This window comes from Boleophthalmus pectinirostris, unplaced genomic scaffold (genome assembly GCF_026225935.1).
Source record: "Boleophthalmus pectinirostris isolate CB_2022bp ecotype Guang Dong unplaced genomic scaffold, ASM2622593v1 HiC_scaffold_14, whole genome shotgun sequence".
Taxonomy (NCBI): Eukaryota; Metazoa; Chordata; class Actinopteri; order Gobiiformes; family Gobiidae; genus Boleophthalmus; species Boleophthalmus pectinirostris.
In genome coordinates, this window is record NW_026571047.1 from 33,930,190 (window position 1) to 33,950,189 (window position 20,000).

General features: G+C 46.1%; 1 protein-coding gene across 1 annotated transcript in view; it reads left to right on the plus strand.

The window, feature by feature from the left end:
- The window catches only part of LOC110172799 (uncharacterized), a 76,351-nt gene that overhangs the window by 25,222 nt on the left and 31,129 nt on the right, over nucleotides 1-20,000 (plus strand). Inside the window, exon 6 of the mRNA XM_055149941.1 lies at nucleotides 13,695-13,732. Within this exon, the coding sequence (XP_055005916.1) occupies nucleotides 13,695-13,732 (38 nt within the window). The remainder of the gene's footprint in view (nucleotides 1-13,694; nucleotides 13,733-20,000) is intronic.

Genomic DNA, 20,000 nt, shown 5'->3' on the forward strand with positions numbered 1-20,000 from the left:
AATAAAAGTAGACTTTATTATTATTATTATTAGGCACAGTGAGCTGCAGGCTCGTCGTGTCACACAGAGCTGCTTTTACAACATGATCTCCAGATAGTGAGAATGTTTCCTTAACATTTCAGTCAAGAAGGAACGCGAACTCAAGCTGTTCTTACAGACCATCTCTGATTTGAACTTAAGGTTCTGAACTTTCACATGAGGCCTGACCTGCCATAAACTGAAAATAAGACAAATATGTGTCCTCTGTCTGCAGGCGAAGGCTCTGGAGACACACGTCCACTTGAGATTAGGACCAAACTAAGAGACGACACACTTTAAGATAATATGAGTCACACAGTTTAAACATATAAACACTGCCAAATATAAACAATGTCTACAGAGAGCCGGTCTACAGAGAGCCGGTCTACAGAGAGCCGGTCTACAGAGAGCCGGTCTACAGAGAGCCGGCGTACAGAGAGCGTCTACAGAGAGCCGGTCTACAGAGAGCCGGCCTACAGAGAGCCGGTCTACAGAGAGCCGGCCGTACAGAGAGCCGGTCTACAGAGAGCCGGCGTACAGAGAGCTACAGAGAGCCGGTACAGAGAAGCCGCGTACAGAGAGCTACAGAGGTACAGAGAGCCTACAGAGAGCCGGTACAGAGAGCCTACAGAGAGCCGCTACAGAGAGCCAGAGAGCCGCGTACAGAGAGCCGGTCTACAGAGAGCGGGTACAGAGAGCTACAGAGAGCCGGTCTACAGAGAGCCGGTCTACAGAGGCGTACAGAGAGCCGGCGTACAGAGAGCGGTACAGAGAGCCGTGTACAGAGAGCCGGTCTACAGAGAGCCGGTGTACAGAGAGCCGTCTACAGAGAGCCGGTCTACAGAGAGCCGCCGTCTACAGAGAGCCGGTCTACAGAGAGCCGGTCTACAGAGAGCCGGTGTACAGAGAGCCGGTGTACAGAGAGCCGGGTCTACAGAGAGCCGAGCGTACAGAGAGCCGGGTACAGAGAGCCGGTCTACAGAGAGCCGGTACAGAGAGCCGGCTACAGAGAGCGGTGTACAGAGAGCCGGTCTACAGAGAGCCGGTCTACAGAGAGCCGGCGTACAGAGAGCCGCGCGTACAGAGAGCCGGTCTACAGAGAGCCGGTCTACAGAGAGCCGGTCTACAGAGAGTACAGAGAGCGGTCTACAGAGAGCCGGGTACAGAGAGCCGGTCTACAGAGAGCCGGCCTACAGAGAGCCGGCGTACAGAGAGCCGGCGTACAGAGAGCCGGTCTACAGAGAGCCGGTCTACAGAGAGCCGGCGTACAGAGAGCCGGTCTACAGAGAGCCGGCGTACAGAGAGCCGGTCTACAGAGAGCCGGCTACAGAGAGCCGGTCTACAGAGAGCCGGTCTACAGAGAGCCGGTCTACAGAGAGCCGGTACAGAGACCAGAGAGCCGGTGTACAGAGAGCCGGTCTAGAGTTGGCTGAAGAACTCTCTCTGAAGAGGAGCAGTGCACTGGTTTAATTAGCCGTCCCATAATAGCCGGGCTCACAGTGCGGAGGAGCTGATAGTTGGCAGCCAGAGTATGATCTAGTGCACTCCATCTCCAGTCTATGAGAGCTTAGGTTCCCAGCCGCGGCACAAAGGGGCCCCTGGGCAGAGGGCCGGGGCCGGGCAGGGGCCAGTGCCACCACATGTACACACTAATTACACACTGGCACCGGCACAATGGGCTATTGAAGGCCCCGTCTGTCCCGGGACCTGCGCCACAGCGCCTCTGATCGGCCTTTGATCAGGGGTGAGAAGTCCCGTACGGAGCAGAACGGGGGCCGGCCCTGTCCCCCGCCGGGCCCCGGACAGCCCTCTGACATTTAGACAATAGGCCCCGGGGAGGTGGAGCGCGAGGGGGCGAGGGGACGGAGAGGAGAGGGGAGGGGGGGCCGTACCAGACAGAACAACAGAAGGTCAGAAGGTCAGGACCCAGTGACCTGTACACCGCTTGGCTCAAAGGCACAAGGGCAGAGGACGCAATCAAGAGCCCAGATCATGCATGAGCACACTTCCTGCTGTCAATCAAATGCAAAAGACCAAGACTGATCCAACACTAAACCAAGACTAAACCAGGACTGAACCGTGTGTGTGTTGTGTTTGGTGGGTGTGTGGTGGGTTGTGTTTGGTTGTGTGTTGGTTGTGTGTTGGTTGTGTGTTGGTGTGTGTTGGTGGGTGTGTGTTGTTGTGTGTTGGTTGTGTGTTGTTGGTGTTGGTTGTGTGTTGCTGTTGTGTGTCGGTGTTGTGTGTTGGTTGTGTGTTGGTGGTGTTGTGTGTTGGTTGTGTGTTGTGTGTGTGGTTGTGTGTGGTTGTGTGTTGGTTGTGTGTTGGTTGTGTGTTGGTGGTGTGTGTTGGTTGTGTGTTGGTGGGTTGTGTGTTGGTTGTGTGTTGGTGGGTTGTGTGTGTTTTCTCTGACCCTGACCCCCGTCCACCTGGAGTTTTAATATTATTCAGTTTTAATGTATTTCACTTCATATAGTGCAGCAGGACATAAGTCAAACTCTTTTCAAATATTGTTTCTATGAAAAACCTCCTGTTTAATCCCATAAGTAATGGTAAAGCCTGAAAGTTCTGCTCTGCCGATTTGAGGAACAGTGAAGAACTTTGGTCATAGCAGCTGTTTCCCTCTAGATACAAAGGTCGTCTTGGGCTTAAATTGAAGCTTATGAACATGGAAAGTTTTTATGTACATTTGAGGCAGTGATAAATGCAATAAAATACTTGACAATGATCACTTTTGCTGACAATTTGTCAGGCGGACAGACATTTTTTTTATGTTTTGGGGTTTGTTAAGGGTGGTATTTGACAGTAGAAAGGCAGCAAGACCCCAAATATTTTTCTTCTAGTTTCCCCCATGTGTCAGGATCCACCATGTGAAACTTTAGAGTTATTTGACCATGTTTGCAGTTACAGCACCTTAATATTTACAGTTACATCATTTCGCAAATAGCTTTTCTTAAAAACTGTGTTTTTTGGGCCCTGAGACCAAGCGGGGCCGAGTTGGGGTTGGTCCCATCAACTCGTGATGGTCCAAGATAAAAGAAAACAGGAAATAATAGTGAAAAACAGGTATTAAAAAACTTCCTCGGGGTGGACCTGGCTCCTGGCCAAATATGACACGACTTTATGATCGAATGTTTCATCACAAAACAGACCTGGACTCGTTTAACGCACAAATCCTGCACATTTACACTCAATCCTTCTCTCACATTGAAAACAGTCCGTTCCACCTTGTGATGTCATGTGGTAATACAGAGTGCTCCATTGTGTTTTTAAATTCAACACATCTTCACTAGAATCGTTTGGGAGATTTCAGCCCTGGACTTGCTGATCTCTGCTGAACTAAAGGTAAGAGGAGCTGTAAACTATCACTTCATGACATCACAAGGTGGATCAGAGCATTTAGAGGAGGTACCAATAGTAAATCGGAGCATAACAGAGACTCTGTCAGCTCAGGGTCAGTCGTGTGTTTCACTGTTGAATCTTTTTCAAATTGTGGATTCAGGAAAACACTGGGCTCCTGTAAAACTCTCACTTTCTCTTTCTGTTTCTGTTCAACTTGTAAATCTATTCGGTACTTTGCATTTTGCAGAGGCGGCGTCGTCTCGGCTCCAGGTGAGGTCATTTCAATAATTTAGACTTTAGTTCAGACAGGAACAGACCCCAGAGCATCATGGGTAATTCAAGCCCAGTGCATTGTGGGTAATCCATCTGTGCCCATTCACGGACACAGCAGCTGCTCAGTGCACAGAGCCACCGAGTCTGCTCAAGTTTCACTCACTCAAGAGACACGAACCGGGACTGAACCGGGACTGAACCGGGACTAAACCGGGACCGAACCCGGACCGAACCCGGACCGAACCCGGACCGAACGCGGACCGAACCCGGACCGAACCGGGACCGAACCGGACCGAACCCGGACCGAACCCGGACCACACTAGAACTAAACCAGGACTAATTTACCATAAACATTTGGCTCTTCGTCAGTGTTTGTGTATTTTCTTGTTCAGTCTTGGTCTTTAATAGAACACACACCTTGTACGTTGTGTGTTTCTGTTGTGTGTGTTGGAGGTGTGTGTGTGTGTGTGTGTGTGTGTTGGAGGTGTGTGTGTGTGTTGGAGGTGTGTGTGTGTGTGTGTGTTGGAGTGTGTGTGTGTGTGTGTGTGTGTGTGTGTGTGTTGGAGTGTGTGTGTGTGTGTGTGTGTGTGTGTGTGTTGGAGGTGTGTGTGTGTGTGTTGGAGTGTGTGTGTGTGTGTTGGAGTGTGTGTGTGTGTGTTGGAGTGTGTGTGTGTGTGTGTGTGTGTGTTGGAGTGTGTGTGTGTGTGTTTGGAGTGTGTGTGTGTGTTGGAGGTGTGTGTGTGTGTGTTGGAGGTGTGTGTGTGTTGGAGGTGTGTGTGTGTGTGTTGGAGGTGTGTGTGTGTGTGTGTTGGAGGTGTGTGTGTGTGTGTTGGAGGTGTGTGTGTGTGTTTGTATGAAACATGTTTTATTGATAGAGACACAAATGACCCACACACATACACACACACACCTCCTCACACACACACACACACACCTCCTCACACACACACGCACACACACACCTCCTCACACACACACACACACACACACACACCTCCTCACACACACACGACACACACACACACCTCCTCACACACACACACGCACACACACACACCTCCTCACACACACACACACACACACACACACACACACCTCCTCACACACACACTACACACACACACACACACACACTACACACCTCCTCACACACACACACACACACACACGCACACACACACCTCCTCACACACACACGCACACACACACCTCCTCACACACACACACACACACACACACACACACACCTCCTCACACACACACACACACACACACACACACCTCCTCACACACACACACACACACACACACACACACCTCCTCACACACACACACACACACACACCTCCTCACACACACACACACACACACTACACACACACACACACCTCCTCACACACACACACACACACACACCTCCTCACACACACACACACACACACACACCTCCTCACCTCATCTCCTCACCTCCTCACACACACACACACACACCTCAAACACACACACCTCAAACACACACACATACACCTCAAACACACACACACACACACACACACACCTCAAACACACACTCACACCTCACACACACACACACACACCTCAAACACACACACACCTCCTTACCTCCTCATCTCCTCACCTCCTCACCTCCTCACCTCATCTCCTCACCTCCTCATCTCCTCATCTCCTCACCTCCTCACCTCTCCTCTCCTCATCCTCCTCCTCACCTCCTCACCTCCTCACCTCCTCACCTTCTCACCTCATCTCCTCACCTCCTCACCTCCTCATCTCCTCACCTCCTCACCTCCTCATCTCCTCACCTCCTCACCTTCTCACCTCATCTCCTCACCTCCTCACCTCCTCACCCCATCTCCTCACCTCCTCATCTCCTCACCTCTCCTCCTCACTCTCCTCATCTCCTCACCTCCTCATCTCCTCATCTCCTCACCTCCTCATCTCCTCACCTCCTCACCTCCTCATCTCCTCCTCACCTCCTCATTTCCTCACCTCCTCATCTCCTCACCTCCTCACCTCCTCATCTCCTCATCTCCTCATCTCCTCATCTCCTCATCTCCTCACCTCCTCATCTCCTCATCTCCTCACCTCCTCATCTCCTCATCTCCTCACCTCCTCATCTCTCCACTCATCAGAATCACCAGGAGTGTCTGATTCAAACTCCATGTCTGGTTTAATATTCCTCATCTTTTTCAGATTTAAAATCTGTTTGACCTTTAATCTTCAAAGATCCGACTCAAAACTGAAGTCAGAGCCAAAAATATATTTTGTTTTTCAGAGAAACTGAAACATCCTTGAATTAATACAAAGTATTTCTACGAAAGGAAGATTTATGTAACACTTTATCTGAAAGGTTTTTGTTCTGTGGAGTTTAGTCCTGGTTCAGTCCTTGGAGTCTGATCTGATCTTAGACTCAAGACCCACTTCCTGGTTTATTCCTGGTTCAGTCTCAGTTCAGACCTGGACTAGGACTGGACCAGCTTTTAGTCCCGGCTGAGTCCTGTCTGAAAACGTATTTAGACCCGGTGTGGTCCTGATCCAGTCCTGGTCTAATTCTGGTTCACTTCCGGTCTACTCCTGGTTCGGCTTGGTTTTAGTCCGGGTCCAGACCTGGTCCAGACCTGGTCTAGTCCCGGTCTAGTCCTGGTCTAGTCCTGGTTCAGTCCTGACTCACCGTGTCTGTGTGGTAAAGGTGATTTGTGAATAATCGCTGCTCTCGTTTGGAGGGTTTTTGGAGGCGGAGGCTGCGTCACAACAAATGGACCATCACTCATACACAAACATACACAAAACGCACAAAACAAACACACAAATATACACAAAACGCACAAAACGAACACAGAAATATACACAAATATACACAAACATACACAAAACGCACAAAACAAACACACAAATATACACAAATATACACAAAACGCACAAAACGAACACAGAAATATACACAAATATACACAAACGTACACAAAACGCACAAAACAAACACACAAATATACACAAAACGCACAAAACAAACACACAAATATACACAAAACGCACAAAACGAACACAGAAATATACACAAATATACACAAACGTACACAAAACGCACAAAACAAACACACAAATATACACAAAACGCACAAAACAAACACACAAATATACACAAAACGCACAAAACGAACACAGAAATATACACAAATATACACAAACGTACACAAAACGCACAAAACAAACACACAAATATACACAAAACGCACAAAACACACAAATATACACAAATATGCACAAATATACACAAATATACACAAATATACACAAAACGCACAAAACGAACACACAAATATACACAAATATACACAAAACGCACAAAATAAACACAAATATACACAAATATACACAAAACGCACAAAACGAACACACAAATATACACAAATATACACAAAACGCACAAAACGAACACACAAATATACACAAATATGCACAAATATACACAAATATACACAAAACGCACAAAACAAACACACAAATATACACAAATATACACAAACGCACAAAACACACATGCACACATACACACACATATACACACAAATGTACATGAACACACAAAACGCACACATACACATGTACACATATACACACACACACATATACACACATACACACACACACACATACACACACACACACATACACACACACACACACATACACACACACACACACACACACATACACACACACACACACACACACATATACACACACACACACACACACACACACACATACACACACATATACACACACACACATACACACACACATACACACACACACACACACACACATATACACACACACATGCACACACACATATACACATATACACATACACACACACACACACACGTTCTCGATACTCAGGAATAGACTCGATACTCGATACTAAATCTGATTCCCACGATTATAATTTTTTTTTAAAAATTCTTTCTTTAGACAAATCTTGGGTGATTTTCCACATTAAATATTTGTGTAATTCCCGACCTGCTCTAGATGTTGTTAGTTTTAATATCGACTAGTGTCACATTTTTCGATACGACTGACAACTCTGCACTGAATATATGTTGTGTTTATTTTTGTATTTAGTGTGATGTTAAGTTCTTGTTGTGCGTCCTGCTGTGTGTGATTGCTCCTCTGTTACACAGTCTGTTGTGGAGGCTCCGTCCTGTGGTCCAGACCTGGTCCAGACCTGGTCCAGACCTGGTCCTCTCTGAACCTCTGTTTCCTCCATGTTCTGAGGAGGAGCTGGTATTTAAAGGTCGAGTTCTGCCCCGAGTCTGGTCTGTCAGGCTTTTACACAAGAGACCGGCTCCAAGGTCAGACTAAAAACACACTTCAATTATCACACATCATTCAGCGGCAGCGCACCGGACACACACTGCACCTCACTGCACCTCTAGTCTGGTTTACATCTAAGAATAGACCTGGTTCAGTCCTGGTTCAGTCCTGGTTCAGTCCTGGTTCAGTCCTGGTTCAGTCCTGGTCCTTGTCTTGTTCAGTGTGTTGTGTGTGTAAAATGGCCGCTTGTCTCTGTGTGTGATGTTCAGCACAAACAAACAGGAGCTTGTATAAAACCAGCACAGAGGACGGAGACGTTTGGCTCTTTTATATTTACGTTGTTTAATATCATGAAAATGGAAAAAAGTGTGTGATGAGTTAAACGTGTTGATGAGGCGCTGCTGCAGACGCCTTTCAGCAAAAAGCTGTCGTCCTGTTCAATAAATATGCTTGAAATGTGTTTGTGCAAACACTTTTAAATGAAGTGGATAATATTTTAACCTGTTTGACTTTTCAGCTGTGATGGATGAAGATGTGATGATACGATTCGATGTGTATCTCGATACGTGAGTCACAATATCCATTCAATTATGATATGAAAAAAAATCTGGTATAATATTTTTGTATTAATGAGCCTAATATAAGTAAAATAAAACACATTTCCACTGTGGAGTTTTAAGCCTCATGTTTTATGTTCCCATGATGAGCCGTAGAAAAGTCTCCTGTTATAAATTGTGGCCTTCTTGACTTTGTGACATTTTGACGACTTTACACCGTTCCAAATATTTAGATTTTATTTTTTAATTGCCATGGAAACAGCCTAATTTTTCATTATTCTGATTGTTGGACTGGAAAAAATGCTGTATTTATTTAGTCCCGATGAAGTGTTGGTTTAAAGCAGGTGGACATAACCAGATCTAAACCAGGTTCAAACCGTGTCTAAACCGGGTCTAAACCAGGTCTAATCCGAGCCTGAACCGGGCCTGAACCGGGTCTAAACCGGGTCTAACCCGGGTCTAAACTGGGTCTAAACCAGGTCTAAACCGGGTCTAAACCGTTCCTGAACCGGGCCTGAACAGTGCGTGTCCTTTGGCGGTGTTTCGTAAGTGTATAATCTGTGTATAATCTGTTTTTGTGCCAGTCTCCTGTGGTCGTCCGCGGGGGAGGGGCCTGCAGCTGAGAGGGTTGGTTTGATTTGTTCGCCTGTTGATGGCGGGGTGCAGCGCCGCGGGGTGGAAATATGCCCGTCTCCGCGGCAACAAACGCGGCGGATCGCCACGGAAAACGGCGCGAGGAGATGAGTGCGTGTAAAAGCACAGGGCTGAAGCGGGGAGAAGCTCCCAGAGGAAACGAGCCGCTCGAAAACAGCTGGAGGAAACATTTAGAAATAAAAACACCAGACAAGAGAAGAAGAAGCACTTTACTCACACACACAGAGACTTACACACACACCACTGAGGGACTTACACACACACCGCTGAGGGACTTACACACACACCACTGACGGACTTACACACACACACCACTGAGGGACTTACACACACACCACTGAGGGACTTACACACACACCACTGAGGGACTTACACACACACCACTGACGGACTTACACACACAGACCACTGAGGGACTTACACACACACCACTGAGGGACTTACACACACACCACTGAGGGACTTACACACACACCACTGACGGACTTACACACACACCACTGAGGGACTTACACACACACACCACTGACGGACTTAAACACACACACCACTGAGGGACTTACACACACACCACTGAGGGACTTACACACACACACTCACACACCACGGACTTACACACACACACTGAGGGACTTACACACACACCACTGACGGACTTACACACACACCACTGACGGACTTACACACACACCACTGAGGGACTTACACACACACACACACACCACTGAGGGACTTACACACACACCACTGAGGGACCACTGAGGACTTACACACACACCACTGAGGGACTTACACACACACCACTGACGGACTTACACACACACCACTGAGGGACTTACACACACACCACTGACGGACTTACACACACACCACTGAGGGACTTACACACAGACCGCTGAGGGACTTACACACACACACCACTGAGGGACTTACACACACACACCGCTGAGGGACTTACACACACACCACTGAGGGACTTACACACACACACCGCTGAGGGACTTACACACACACCACTGAGGGACTTACACACACACCACTGACGGACTTACACACACACACCACTGACGGACTTACACACACACCACTGAGGGACTTACACACACACCACTGAGGGACTTACACACACACCACTGAGGGACTTTCACACACACACCACTGAGGGACTTACACACACACACCACTGAGGGACTTACACACACACCACTGAGGGACTTACACACACACCACTGAGGGACTTACACACACACACCACTGACGGACTTACACACACACCACTGAGGGACTTACACACACACACCACTGACGGACTTACTGAGGGACTTACACACACACCACTGAGGGACTTACACACACACCACTGAGGGACTTACACACACACACTGAGGGACTTACACACACACCACTGAGGGACTTACACACACACCACTGAGGGACTTACACACACACCACTGAGGGACTTACACACACACCACTGAGGGACTTACACACACACACCACTGAGGGACTTACACACACACCACTGAGGGACTTTACACACACCACCACTGAGGGACTTACACACAGAGCACTGAGGGACTTACACACAGAGCGCTGAGGGACTTACACACACACCGCTGAGGGACTTACACACACACACCACTGAGGGACTTACACACACACACCGCTGAGGACTTACACACACACACCACTGAGGGACTTACACACACACACCACTGAGGGACACTTTACACACACACACACACACCACTGAGGGACTTACTTACACACACACCACTGAGGGACTTACACACACACCACTGAGGGACTTACACACACACACCACTGAGGGACTTACACACACACACCACTGAGGGACTTACACACACACACCACTGAGGGACTTACACACACACACCACTGACAGGGACTTACACACCACTGAGGGACACACCACTGAGGGACTTACACACACACCACTGAGGGACTTACACACACACCACTGACGGACTTAAACACACACACCACTGAGGGACTTACACACACACCACTGAGGGACTTACACACACACCACTGACGGACTTAAACACACACACCACTGAGGGACTTACACACACACCACTGAGGGACTTACACACAGACCGCTGAGGGACTTAAACACACACACCACTGAGGGACTTACACACAGACCGCTGAGGGACTTACACACAGACCGCTGAGGGACTTAAACACACACACCACTGAGGGACTTACACACACACCACTGAGGGACTTACACACAGACCGCTGAGGGACTTACACACATGAAAAGACACACAGGGATAAAAAAGAAATTCTACCATTTAATGTGGAAAATCACAGGATCATGTCTAAAGAAACAATGTTTTTATTCTCAGCATGATGAGACCAGGACTAAACCGGGACTAAACCGGGTCTAAACCGGGACTAAACCGGGACTAAACCGGGTCTAAACCGGGTCTAAACCGGGACTAAACCGGGACTAAACCGGGTCTAAACCGGGTCTAAACCGGACTAAACCGGGACTAAACCGGGACTAAACCGGGTCTAAACCGGGACTAAACCGGGACTAAACCGGGACTAAACCGGGTCTAAACCGGGTCTAAACCGGGACTAAACCGGGAAACCGGGACTAAACCGGGTCTAAACCGGGTCTAAACCGGGTCTAAACCGGGACTAAACCGGGACTAAACCAGGTCTAAACCGGGACTAAACCAGGTTGAAACCAGGACTAAACCAGAACCAGAAGACAAACGTGAAATAACTCCAATACTAAGTGCATACTACCATTGTGTCATTGAGCAAAACACTTTCCTCCATCAGTGCTACAGAAAGTATGTGAACCTGTTCAGTCTGGGCACTAGTTTACAACAAATGATTCTGTAAAGATAAATCTGTTTTGCCTGATTGGATAAGTTTATATTTTTAGATGAGCAGCAGATATGAATAAATGTGATTCCATAAAGACCGAGTAACCAGGATGTAAACAAGATAGACAAAAAAAAAAAAAAAAAAAAATCAGCACCTTTATTTTCTTCAGTGAAAATTTCAAAGGTGTTCTTGTGCGTAAATCGTCCCAGTGTTTTGTGCGTTGATGACAGACTGATGTTCTCCTGCAGTTTCCATCACTTTTCTTGTCTTTCTCCTCAAACTCTCTTGACTGATGTAAAAATATGAAGCTTTTTTACCACTTCAACTGGAAATCTCTGTCAGAGAAAAAATTATTTCAAAAACTCCACAGAACCACACACTTGGACAAAACTTTACAAAGACAAGGCCATGTTCTGTCTCCTTGATTCTCCCTGAGGTTGTGATTGACAGGTGGACTAACCAATCACAGAGATGCACGCTCCGTTCATGTCAAAACAAACATAGTTGATGATGTGTAAAAAGGGGAAAAAAACAACATTTCAACAGAATCAACGATCAAATCACCAAACGTTTGTATCTCTGGTAAAAAAAAAATCAACAAAAAGATTTCATTTGGAATGATCCAGAGTTTGAGAGAGGAGACGTCTTCTGTGTTTGAGAAACTCGTGAGACAAATGAGCGTCTGTGATCGGGCCGTCCCAAGTTTGGGCAGAGGTTTGTCCGATTACAGACACTTGTGACTCACACAGGATGTAGGAGGGTCCGGCTGCTCAGACAAACAAACCCATTTTCCCAACATTTGTGTGTGAAATGTTCAGGATGAATGAACTAAAACCAACAAACAAAATGCTCAAAATGCACTGAAAAGACTTTTGCCTGTCGTGTTTTATCTCATGAACTGTTCGCAAAACTTACTCTCGTGAGTTTAATCCTTTATTATGAGTCTGTCCACATCTGCACAGCTCAAAACGCTCTGTTCCACCTCGTGATGTCATGTCATGAAGTTTTCAAGTTGCCTTTTGTTCAGTGGAGATTGGCAAATCCAGGACAAAAATGATCCTAGTGAAGCTGTCTGGATTTTAAAAACACAGTGGAGCACTTCCTTCCTGTATTACCACATGACATCACAAGGTGGAACAGAATGTTTTCAGTTTGACAGAAGCCGAACATGTGTGAATGAATTAAAAAAACACCACTCCAAGTCAGTTTGTGATGAGGAAACGACATTAGAACAGAAAACAGTGTGATATATCGGCACTTTAAGTCGATTAATCGGTTGCTGGAGTGTTGTCAGGTTATTTAGATGATCAGAATTTCTGTGGGACGACAGCAGAAAGGAGAAGAGAGTGAGTGAGCTGAGGATTTGTAAAGAGTTCGATTAAACTCATGATTCACAAGTTGAAGTTTTTATACGTGACAATACATGATGTAGTTTGAACGCCCCCTGCAGGTGTGGTGTGGGGAGTGCAGTTTGTCTCAGACACAGAGATATGTCATTGTTTCGAGAGCTTTTGCCCACACACGAGTCTTTAGTCTTTTTCTTTTTCACAGTCTGCTTCCGTCTCATCCCCACAGCCTCTCTCCGTCCTCCGTCCTTCTTCCCTTAAACTGTATATTTTATCGTAACGGTGCTTTTCTTCTCCACAGACGGGGGGCGCCGCCGGACGCTTCGACCACAGGAAAAAGTGAGTTTGATTTTATTTCCTCCAAACGTGTGAAATAAACGATTGAATAAAACATGAGTCGTCCCCGGGCTCGTCCATCACCGAGAAAATGCTGCGCCGTTACGCCCGACCACAAGATCTACGAGGCAATTCTCCTCCATAAACACGCTCATGAATGATGTATTTAAACTCCTCTGGTCTTCAACTGAGCCCTGAGACTAAACCAGGACTAAACCAGGACTAAACTCCTCTGGCCTTCAACTGTGCCCCGGGACCTAAACCAGGACTAAACCAGGACTTAAACTTGTCTTAAACTGAACTAAACCAGGACTATACCAGGCTGAAACCAGGAACAATACATTTCAACAGAGTCTAAACCAGAACTAAATCCAAACTAAAACCAGGCTGAAATCAGGATTAAACTAGGACTTAAATAGAACTAAAGCAGGACTTAAACAGGACTTCAAACACCTACAAACCAGGAGGAAAACAGGATTTTTTAACAGCACTAACGTGGGTATAAACCGGGACATAAACTGGTTTAAAACAGGACTCGACCTGGACTTAAACTGGACTAAACCTGCTCATGATCAGGATCAAACCTTGACTAAACGGTGATCCGTCTTTATGAAAATTGAGTTTTTTCAGCCCATTAGCTGATATTTGTGTAAATGTTGTTGCAGATGAACAATATTTACCGAAATCAAGATTTTATTGGTTTAATCTATGGAAAGATTCACAAATATAAATTGTTATGGGGCTGCACTTTATGATTATTTTAGTCGACTGAAGTTATTTCTATTGTACAAAGAGACTTCTACATTATCAACCAAATAAAGGCGTCTAGAGGGATGAAAGTGAAAATGACGAAAATGAGAAGAGACAGAGATTGTTTTTTTCTTTTTTTTGACACTATAGAGTCAGTGTAGTCCAGATAACAAGTATAATTAAAAGACTATGATTCTTTTTTATAGTGGACGAGTCATGTTTGTTGGATCATTGCAGCCCTGATGATCACAGACACATTCCTCCTGTTCTGTGACCTGAATGTGGAGTTTAAAAAGTGTTTTCACCGACATTTCTGACAACACAGAGCCACAAAAAGCCGACGCTTCTCTTGTTCCTGCTCTCCTCTCTGGATCTTGAATCCTTTTTTGTTGTTTTGTGTCGTAGTTAAATTATTGTGATCTTTCAGAAAACGCTCCGGGTTCATTTAGAATAATGCTGGTTCTGTTGTCATGGAAACCCCCGGTCGGAGCGTTTTAATGGAGTTCCCCAGTCTCCCACTGACAGGTGCAGAGAACAGGGACAATTCAACCTGACGGGCGCAAAACGGAATAACCTGAAGTTGATAAACCAGAGACACGCAAGCCACCGGCGTTTAGTGACAGGCGCAAAACGGAACAGTCCCAAGACGGAATCTAACCCAAGACCAGAGCTGTCAGGAAACACTTCAGACTCCAGTATGATACGACGGAATTTACTGGACTCTCAAAACCGGATCTGATACCACAAAAGTCACGTTTACATGATGTTTTTATTTCTGAATTAAATAGATCAAAATTAAAATATTCTCCTTCGAGTTTCCATGGAAATAATAATTCTGAGTTGATGTTTACATGGAAAACTCGTCTTTAAATCGTCTTTATTTAATGTGTGTGAGCGTCTGGGGGTGGGGAAGGTTCTGATCGGACAGAGACGCCAACGGATTTATGTTGACCAGAAGAAAACAAACACTTCAGCTGCTCCTGGCTTTTCTGTCGTCTGGGTTTGTCGTTCCTCCACGGACACAAACACCATCCAGACTTTTCCCGCTGTGGTTTCGATGATAAGCAGCTGGAGAATTGTTTCATCCAGCTCACAAATCCAAAGAGACCGAGATGAACGTCCCAAAGTCAGGACTGGTGGAGCCGGATCGAAGGACGACACGGCGAACATGCGCCGAAGCACCAACATTATTTTAACAAGAAGAAACGAGAAACATGATCTAGGAAGAAATTCATTCAGCTTTAAAATTGGTATAAACCAAACACTTACTTCGGAATTAAGTTTAAGTTCAATTCCGAATAATCATTTTCATTAGGAATTAAGTGTTTACATGTTTTTTTTTATTATTCAGAATTTTTTTTAATTATTCAGAATTAAATTATTTTTATTCAGAATTAAAGTTGTCATCTAAACGTGGTAACTGATCATTAAAAACCCTCTTTCTTTAGACCAGGGGTGTTGGACCAGATGAAGCAGAGGACTGGAGCTCAGTACAGGGAATAACTGAAATCTGTGCATGTTTAACACGTTAGAATGATCAGTCAGACTTTGTTCACTAAATATTCAATATGAGCTTTATCAAGTTGACTTTCAAAAAACTTGCAGTAAAAAGTACATTTTTAATTGATGCATGGTAATTTGGGCCAATTCACCTGGAAGCCTGAGGGCCAAGAAAAATTTGTGTGAAGGCCGCATTTGGCCCACTGGCCATAATTTGGACATGCCTGATCTAGATAATATATTTTTCTATTACCATGTGTCCTTATAAACCAGGACTAAACCAGGACTACACCAGGACTACACCAGGACTAAACCAGGACTAAACCAGGTCCATGTGTGTATTCTAGTCTCTTGTTCTGATCCAGTTCCAGATTGTTCCAAACACATTCAGGAGAAGTACATTTCTGTCAACATGAGTTTTTAGTATCAATACTGATCGTCGTTTTAATATGGATTAGTGTGTGATGTTTGATTGTGTCTGATTGATGTTTGATTGTTGGTCTGGTACAACAGTGTGAGTGTGAGTGAGTTTGGTTTGTTTGGTGATGGATCCATCCAACAATCATCACAGCTGCAGAGAAACGTGGAGTCCTGGGAGTTTCCTGGTCACTCACAGTCGTCGCGAGCTTCTCTTGGAGGAGCCCGTCGCTCTTCTGCGGTTTTGTATCGACGCTCTGCTCAGCGTTCTCAGAAAATCGATCGTTTTCATTCTTGGCAACAAAGATATTACGTATAGATTTGTTCCTACAGGAGGATCAGAAGGTTGAAGTATGAATGTAAAAAGTTAAACATGATTATGAGACCAGAGGGTCAGAGGAGGAGAGGGTCAGAGGAACAGAGGGTCAGAGGAGGAGAGGGTCAGAGGAGGAGAGGGTCAGAGGAGGAGAGGGTCAGAGGAACAGAGAACAGAGGGTCAGAGGAGAGAGGGAACAGAGGGTCAGAGGACAGAGGGGTCAGAGGAGCAGAGGGTCAGAGACAGAGGGTCAGAGGGCAGAGGGTCAGAGGACAGAGGGAGAGGGTCAGAGGAACAGAAGAACAGAGGGTCAGAGGAGCAGAGGGTCAGAGGAGGAGAGGGTCAGAGGAACAGAGGGTCAGAGGAGGAGAGGGTCAGAGGGTCAGAGGAAACAGAGGGTCAGAGGAACAGAGGGTCAGAGGAGCAGAGGGTCAGAGGAACAGAAGAACAGAGGGTCAGAGGAGCAGAGGGTCAGAGGAGCAGAGGGTCAGAGGAGCAGAGGGTCAGAGGGTCAGAGGAGGAGAGGGTCAGAGGAACAGAGGGTCAGAGGAACAGAGGGTCAGAGGAACAGAGGGTCAGAGGAACAGAGGGTCAGAGGAGGAGAGGGTCAGAGGAACAGAGGGTCAGAGGAGGAGAGGGTCAGAGGAACAGAGGGTCAGAGGAACAGAGGGTCAGAGGAACAGAGGGTCAGAGGAGGAGAGGGTCAGAGGAGCAGAGGGTCAGAGGAGCAGAGGATCAGAGGAACAGAGGGTCAGAGGACAGAGGGTCAGAGGAGCAGAGGGTCAGAGGAACAGAGGGTCAGAGGAGGAGAGGGTCAGAGGAGCAGAGGGTCAGAGGAACAGAGGGTCAGAGGAGGAGAGGGTCAGAGGAGCAGAGGGTCAGAGGAGGAGGATTGACTGTCAGTAAAAGGAGCAGTGCAGAAGTTTAATTTCCGAGTCGACTGACAACAAAAACTTTTTAGAAACATTCTGTTCCTCAAACGTTCGATATATTTGGATCTGTTTGTTTTTGTTTTACAGAATTTGTCGTTTCTCTGTTGTTTTTTTGACTCCAGATTTCAATGTTTTTGTTCTTGTGCAAAATTACATCAGTTGTTTTAGTCTCACTGTTCTTAGTCATTTTGTTCCTCACTCAGAACTTTACCAAAAATCGACAAAAGACAAAGCAGCAGCATCTCAGAGACGAGCAGGTGCTGCGCACGCTCCCAGGAAAGTTACACAGTGAAGCTTTAAAAAGTAAAGTTGAGCTGTAGTGTTTTTATAACATTTAAACCCAGCTCCATCTGGAGTTTTATTTGAATCAGTGTTCTGTAAACCAGGACTAAACCAGAGGGTTGAGCAGCACAGTGGTTAGCACTCACGCCTCACAACCACAAGTTTCAGTGTTTTAACTTCCAAACCTTTCTGTGTATCGATACATCACCAAGACTATTTTTATTTTTTGATATATTTTACTAAATTATTTTGTTACAGAGCTGCAGTTTGGTTGCTTTTTTAGAGGAAAGAAACTCGTTTATGCAACACATTTAACATTTTCATAATTCGTAATTTCATAATTTTGATAATTAAAATGTTGATCATTTCATATGAACTTTGCACAAGAAGTGGTTTAACAAAAACTTTTAGTGTCACAGCCACAATTTAGCCTTTATTTGTTATAGAACCGCATTGATTCGATTTGAAATATATTGTATTGAATCGTATCGAATCGTAAGCTCACTGTAATCGAGGTATGTATCGTATCGTGGCTTATGTATCAAGGTGTGTATCGTATCGTGGCCTGTGTATCGAGGTGTGTATCGTATCGTGGCCTGTGTATCGAGGTGTGTATCGTATCGTGGCTTATGTATCGAGGTGTGTATCGTATCGTGGCTTATGTATCGAGGTGTGTATCGTATCGTGGCCTGTGTATCGAGGTGTGTATCGTATCGTGGCTTATGTATCGAGGTGTGTATCGTATCGTGGCTTATGTATCGAGGTGTGTATCTTATCGTGGCCTGTGTATCGAGGTGTGTATCGTATCGTGGCTTATGTATCGAGGTGTGTATCGTATCGTGGCTCGAGGTGTGTATCGAGGTGTGTGTATCGTATCGTGGCTGTATGTATCGAGGTGTGTATCGTATCGTGGCTTATGTATCGAGGTGTGTATCGTATCGTGGCTTGTGTATCGAGGTGTGTATCGTATCGTGGCTTATGTATCGAGGTGTGTATCGTATCGTATCGGTGTCGAGGTGTGTATGTATCGAGGTGTGTCGATGTATCGTATCGTGGCCTGTGTATCGAGGTGTGTATCGTATCGTGGCTGTGTATCGAGGTGTGTATGTATCGTATCGTGGCCTGTGTATCGGGTGTGTATCGTATCGTGGCCTGTGTATCGAGGTGTGTATCGTATCGTGGCCTGTGTATCGAGGTGTGTATCGTATCGTGGTATCGTGCCTGTGTATCGAGGTGTGTATCGTATCGTGGCCTGTGTATCGAGGTGTGTATCGTATCGTATCGTGGCCTGTGTATCGAGGTGTGTGTATCGTATCGTGGCTGTGTATCGAGGTGTGTATCGTATCGTATCGTGGCCTGTGTATCGAGGTGTGTATCGTATCGTGGCTGTGTATCGAGGTGTGTATCGTATCGTGGCCTGTGTATCGAGGTGTGTATCGTATCGTATCGTGTATCGAGGTGTGTATCGAGGTGTGTGTATCGAGGTGTGTATCGTATCGTGGTATCGTGTGTATCGTCTGTGTATCGAGGTGTGTATCGTATCGTGGCTGTGTATCGAGGTGTGTGTATCGTATCGTGGCGTATCTGTGTATCGAGGTGTGTATCGTATCGTGGCCTGTGTATCGAGTGTGTATCGTATCGTGGCTGTGTATCGAGGTGTGTATGTATCGTATCGTGGGCTGTGTATCGAGGTGTGTATCGTATCGTGGCTGTGTATCGAGGTGTGTATCTGTGTATCGTATCGTGGCCTGTGTATCGAGGTGTGTATCGTATCTGTGTATCGTGGCGTATCTGTGTATCGAGGTGTGTATCGTATCGTGGCTTGTGTATCGAGGTGTGTATCGTATCGTGGCTGTGTGTATCGAGGTGTGTATCGTATCGTGGCCTGTGTATCGAGGTGTGTGTATCGTATCGTGGCCTGTGTATCGAGGTGTGTATCGTATCGTGGCTTATGTATCGAGGTGTGTCGTATCGTATCGTATCTGTGTATCGAGGTGTGTATCGTATCGTGGCTGTGTATCGAGGTGTGTATCGTATCGTGGCCTGTGTATCGTATCGTGGTGTGTATCGTATC